This window comes from Ipomoea triloba, chromosome 14, assembly GCF_003576645.1.
Source record: "Ipomoea triloba cultivar NCNSP0323 chromosome 14, ASM357664v1".
Lineage (NCBI taxonomy): Eukaryota > Viridiplantae > Streptophyta > Magnoliopsida > Solanales > Convolvulaceae > Ipomoea > Ipomoea triloba.
Window position 1 is genome coordinate 19,505,058 of NC_044929.1, and position 6,272 is coordinate 19,511,329.

Sequence of the window (6,272 nt, forward strand, 5' to 3'; positions counted from 1 at the left end):
ATGTTATCAACTAGTCAAACTCACTAACCAAATCAGCTATCAACTAACAACTATATACCAAACACCCCCAAGTCTTTAAAAGAATTAAAAAAAATTAAACAAATTTTAAGAAAATAAAATACACGAGCACTAGGCGCCGATTAATTACCGCCTTGGCGTCGATTTTTGCAACTATTCCTACGGAAAATATAAACGTATAATTTAATTGCACTTTTTTACTTCTTTAAGGGGTTTAGATCAAGTTTCTTTCAGTTAGAGACTTATTAATTACACTATTTACTTGACTTATGGGCTTATTTATATCATTTTTTAATCGTTAAGTAGTGTGTGTATACAGAAAGACACACACGTGTATTATTACTTTACATTACACGTGTGTGTATATGTATAGCCGTATAGGTAAATGGAAGACAGCAAAAATAATCATATGCCGGCATCGACACCATACCGAGACAAAATCCTCGAGTTGCCCTCGATAGGGTGCAAGTGTGCAACCTTTTGTAAAGAAAAATGGAAATAATTCAAAGAATTATTGCTAGTAGTTAGGAAAGGACATTGTTGGTTATGTGACAGGACAGAACTAAGGATGATGTTTGGAAGAACATCATCATCATAAATCATAAGTAATGAACATCATCAAAAAAGCATGCAGCAAAAATATTAAGTTAAGAAAAGCTGGAAGGGGAATCAGCTTGTAGCACATTCAATTCATATTGGTTGTTACAACGTTAGGTAACCAAAAAGTAGGTGAGTGTTATATGCTTCATCTATATCAAAATACTAGCACATTTTTAGCACATTATCACAGTGCGTGCTAATAATTAAAGAATGTGACATGTTAAAGTATGGTGTCATTTGATTAGGATTAGTTTTACACTGGTGTAGGAATACAAATATCGTATACAAAAGAAAAAAGTAACGAGGTAAAATCGTAAAATGAAAATACACACTACATCACGTACTCTTAAAAAATAACACATTTTTAATGCGTGATTTACCTCGTGCACACTCTTGATTAATGATTTTGAGTTTCTCTAGTCACTCAAAAAAATTATACATTAAAAAAAAAAGTATTAAAAGCTTACTTATTATTACCCCTCTCAAATAAAAATGTGAAGCAAACAAAAAAAACATGTAAATTAAAGAAAAAGTTTTTATTTTGTTTAAATTTTGTTTTCTCATAAATACACTGACCAGATCATTATAATTAAGTTGTATTTATGGTAACAAAAGAAACATTTTACATATATCCTACCAATTGTGCGTTTCACCTCAACTGAAAGGTTAAACTGATAGTTGCATTTATGTTTATATATTATATGTTCAACACGTGGACCATGTTGCACACTTATGTTTATATATGACCTTTAGGATGTGTTTAGCTCTGATACCAAATTAAAACATGTGTTGCATCTCAGCTAAAAGTCTAAGTTGATAGTTGGATTACACATATATGTTTATATATTATATATGCTCAACACAACATTGTATTTATTTTACAACGCTATATGTCCCACTTCCAAATACTCCACCCGTGCCATTTTGCTTGTCTGGTTCAGTTAAAGAGGCTTGACTAAGGTTATTTTTAATTTAATTTTTCATAATATTAAGTTTAGTATTAGTATATAAAATTTATATATTTAAAAATTATATTAAAAGTACTATTAAACACACAAAAAAAACCTTCAGAGAAACACAAAAAAATTAAACTTAAAAAATAATTAAAAATTACATACTAAAAAAAAACAATGAAGACACAGTTAATAGTAAACAAGACATACAAAATGGGACATAGAGATTAGAGAGTAGGAAATAACTATGCTTCAACATAGAAAAAGACTAAAAACATAATTAAAATGGCAGAGGATATGATTCATAAGTGCATAACCCATCAATTTTCATCGAAACCATTGGGCAAAAATAAGAAGTAAAATTAAAAATAAAACTTACTAGCCAAGCTAGGCTTGAAGATTAAATAATGTTACATTTCAGTTCAGTTCTGCAACTGCAACTATATATATGTATATATGTTAAACTATATAGGAAGTTTATTTCTGTAAAATTCTCACTTCGTGGAATTTACTATAAAGGTTAGACGGACCAATATATATAATTTTAATTTCCGGCCCGGCCGATTGCAAAAAATGGATGAAAAAACTGCTGCTCGATCGCATATATGGCTACAGTACGCTCATCATGTCTAGACTCGACAGAGATTGGTCCCAGAAATAAGATCCGAGGAAGTTGTTTTCGTCGAGGAAGGCGAGATCGGCGTCGTCGTCAAAGGATGATTGTTGTAGTGGAGCAGATTTCGGCGCCGTGTTTTCCATGTAAATCAAGGCCATGAGATTCGCCTGTTGGCATTGCATTTGGATGTTGACGAGCTCGGCTTGAGCCACGGCGAGCTGCGCTTGGAGCTCGTTCACTTGCTTCTGGAGGTGGCAGATCGCGCCGGCGCTGCCGTACACGGGGTCTCTCAGCCGCGCGTTCGCCTCGTACACCAGGCTGCTCACGGCGTCCGCCCTCTGTGCCTCCGGCAAGTCCTGACATTTTTTTTTTCAAAATCCAATATTTAATTTAATTTATTTATTGACTCATTTTTTTTCATACTAAATGCCATAAGTAGTTGGTGGAAGGTGGTATTAATTAAATTTGATTGGTCTTTCTAATTGTTTGACTAATTCCAATCATGTGGATGCAATGTAGACAAAGGAAATAATTAGTAAAGAAAATATATTTAACCATCTAGTCCTCCACCTAAATATATAGACCACGCAGTCTTACAAAGTCACAAATAGTCAAATTTAAAATTTGTGGTTACTGAGCTAACCTTCAATTAACTCTACTTAGAATTGCTTCCAATTCAAACTATAATCTTAATTAAACTTTGAAGGGGTTGTTTGGTTCAAGTTATCTTACATAACCTTAAAAATGTGAATATTGTAATGTCGCATGTACTCTCTTGTTTAGTTCAAATGAAGAGAACGTGACATCCATAAACGTTATTTTTAGTTCATGTTTTGTAACAGTTATGAAATCACATTCTCTCACATTTTTAAGCTGCTTATGATTCTCGAGAATCACAAGAAAATGTGTACCCCTAGACTTTTACCGGTCAATCACAAGTTAGTAATTAATATTACTAATTGGTATGTATTTCTTTTGCTCTAAAAATATTGTTATATTTGTTTACCTGCAAAATTTTGATGATATTGCTGGCTCCAAAGACACGGTGAGCCGTGGTGAACTTTAGTGGATCGTTGGGAGGAAAATAGGGCTTAAGCACACATTTCTCGGCGCATCTCCGCCTTAGGATCTTACAGGCGGCGCAGGGGCTGACGACCGGAATCGGTGGCGGAGTGGCAGGAGGCGGAGGAGAAGAGGAAGACCGTGAGGAATTGGTGGTGGTCTCACTCGATGACTCCATGAATATAATGCTCTGATCTTCAAGAAGCTAAGTGTACTTGAAGAGGTGAAAATGGAGAAATTTTGACTGGACAGGGTGCTCGAGCATGTTGGCACAAAGGGGTATATATATACACAAGGGCAGTCAAGGGTAGTGTTAGGAAACCTTCTACGGAGACATTTTATCAATTATGACCATTCCATTATTTCCATATTCAAAGGGTTGTCTGACATTTAGTAATATTATATCTATACTTTTATTTTTCTTATTGTTTAAATTGTTATTCTGATTTATTCAAATTTAAAATATATGGATCATAGTTTTTATTCATATTTTTCTTTTTATCATAACATATGATAAGAATTTTACTTCCTAGGAGTTCTATCATTTTTTTATATATAAATAACAATATAATAATCAAATTGGTCTAATTATACTAATTTTAATTAAAAATCTTTTAGCATATGACGTGACCAGGGACAGAGACACAATGCGGGCAGCTGCCCCCTCTCCCACCTCCATCCCCTTTATATATATATTATATGTATAGGCCCATATATATACATAGAATGCGCATAAATATTAAATGTACAAAAATTTAATCAAAAGATAAGTAAGCTTAGATTGTTAGATTTTTGTTACTGTGTGATGGTCATGGGTTCAAAACTTAGGGCATTGATTTTTAAAATTCTAGTTTTTGACTTTTTAAATATTAATAGTGAGATTATAATTGTGATTTATGATATTAATAATTCTAATTTGATTCTTTATATGTAACACTAGGGTTTTCTTTTAAATCTTAATATTGTTGACTAGGGATAAAAAATAAAAAATAAAAAACATTAAAGCGCCGTAAAAATTATTCTAATTGTAGTTGAATTCTTTATATGTAACACTAGTTTTTTTTTTTTTAAATATTAATAGTGAGATGAGTGATTTATAATGTAATTTCTATTTTAAGTATGGTTTTATTTTGAATAATTTTTATCGAGTTTTAATGTGTTTTTATTTATTTATTTTTATCCTTAGTCAACATTACTTATGGCTCGACCACTAAGTATATCATTTTATTTTTATTTTGCCCCCACCGAAGAAGATTTTTGAATCCATCCCTGGACGTGACCATGGGTCCATGAATGATCATGATACACGACAATACATAACAATACTTATGCCAATATAAATCTCCGGCACATATATACGACAACTTTTTAAAGATCATATAAAAGGAAAAAGGTTCAAATTAGCTATCAAACTATACATAAAAATGCAATTGAGCCATCCAACTAAAATAAGTGCAATTAGGTCCTTGAATTGTTCAACATTAGGCAATTGACCAAATTTGACATGCTCATCAAATTATTGTTAACGTGATAGTAATCCTATTAAAAAAGCATTTTTATAATTTTAATAATTTTAAATAAAAAAAACCCGACCCCTCCCATCTTCATCTCCAACCCATTCGTCTCCAGCCTAGAGACAAAGACAGGGAGAGGTATTTTTTTTATTTATTTATTTATTATTATTATTTTTTTTACTTTAATCCAGGAAGATTAATCCAGCAACAATGGATCATTCATCATACAGAAGAAAAGAGTGATTTATGATTGAGGTTAGAAAGGCAAAACATGTTCCCCTTAGATAATGCTCCCTAAATCCCTCGCTAAATAATAATCAATGTTAATTGCTTTATTCAACATATCCCAGTTGTCCTACATGTTCCCTAATGTTAATTTTCCATATTGAAGAATAGAACATTAAAAAAGATACACAAAAACTTGTGTGAGACCGTCTCACCGTGAGAAGAGTCAGGTCAATATGAAAATATAATACTTAAACACACAAATGTAATACTAATTATGAATAAAATATTTGTTACTTATATGAAAAATGTAATACTTTTACATTTTCATTTAAAAGTATTACATCTTTTACTCAAAAGTATTATATTTTCCCTTATAAGTAATAAACACTTGCCAGCATTACTCATTAGGAAAAGTATAATATAATACTTTTGATGGCAAATATAATACTTTTACATCAAAATGTAAAAGTATTACATTTTTTTCACAAAAAAGTATTAGGAAATTTAGAATTAACACTCGGGAGTGTTTTAAGAATAAGGGCCAAATAAATTATTGAACTACATGCAAAACTAAAATTAGATCACTCCACTAAAAAAAATACAATTAAGTTCATAAATAATTCAAAATCATACAATTAAACTTAAAGTGACATGTTGCCTCGATTCATACTAACATGACAATTAAATCAATTTTTAAAAATTACCCTCTCTGTCCCATTTTATCTGTCATATTTACTATTCATTGGTCAAATCAACTCTTTCTTCTTTGGTTATTTTCTTTATTATTTTTTTTACTTATTCTTAAATTTAATTTTTTTTGTGTTTAATAGTACTTTTAGTGTAGTTTTTAAATATATAAATTTTGTATATTAATACTAAACTTAATATTATGAAAAATTAAATTAAAAATCACTTCAGTCAAGGTTCGTTAATCGAACCAGACACATAAAATGTGACGGATGAAGTATTTTTAATTTATTTTAATAATTTTAAATAAAATAAAAATAAAAATGGTCTTCATCTCTGACCAAGACGAAGGTAGAGGAGGGGTAGGATTTTCTCTCCTTTTTTTTAAAAAAAAATTATTTATTTTAAATTATTAAAATACATATAAAAATTATTTTTTTAGATTGATTTAACTGTAACGCTGGTAGGAAGTGAGAAAACACGTTACTTTTGATTTAATTGTATGATTTTGAATTGTTTAGGAACTCAGTTACAATTTTTTTAAGTGAATGACACAATTATAATAGTTTTAATTACTTGTAGTTTGATGGCCTA

At 30.6% G+C, this 6,272-nt stretch overlaps 1 protein-coding gene across 1 annotated transcript; it reads right to left on the minus strand.

Moving 5' to 3' along the window:
* Positions 1–1,850: 1,850 nt before the first annotated feature.
* On the minus strand, positions 1,851–3,488 carry LOC116004899 (LOB domain-containing protein 1-like). The gene is made up of 2 exons (XM_031245099.1): positions 3,194–3,488; positions 1,851–2,543 (listed from the first exon to the last, which is right to left on the minus strand). The coding sequence occupies exons 1-2, from the start codon at positions 3,425–3,427 to the stop codon at positions 2,181–2,183; spliced, it is 597 nt and encodes a 198-aa protein (XP_031100959.1). The 5' UTR covers positions 3,428–3,488; the 3' UTR covers positions 1,851–2,180.
* Between the last annotated feature and the right edge of the window lie 2,784 nt (positions 3,489–6,272).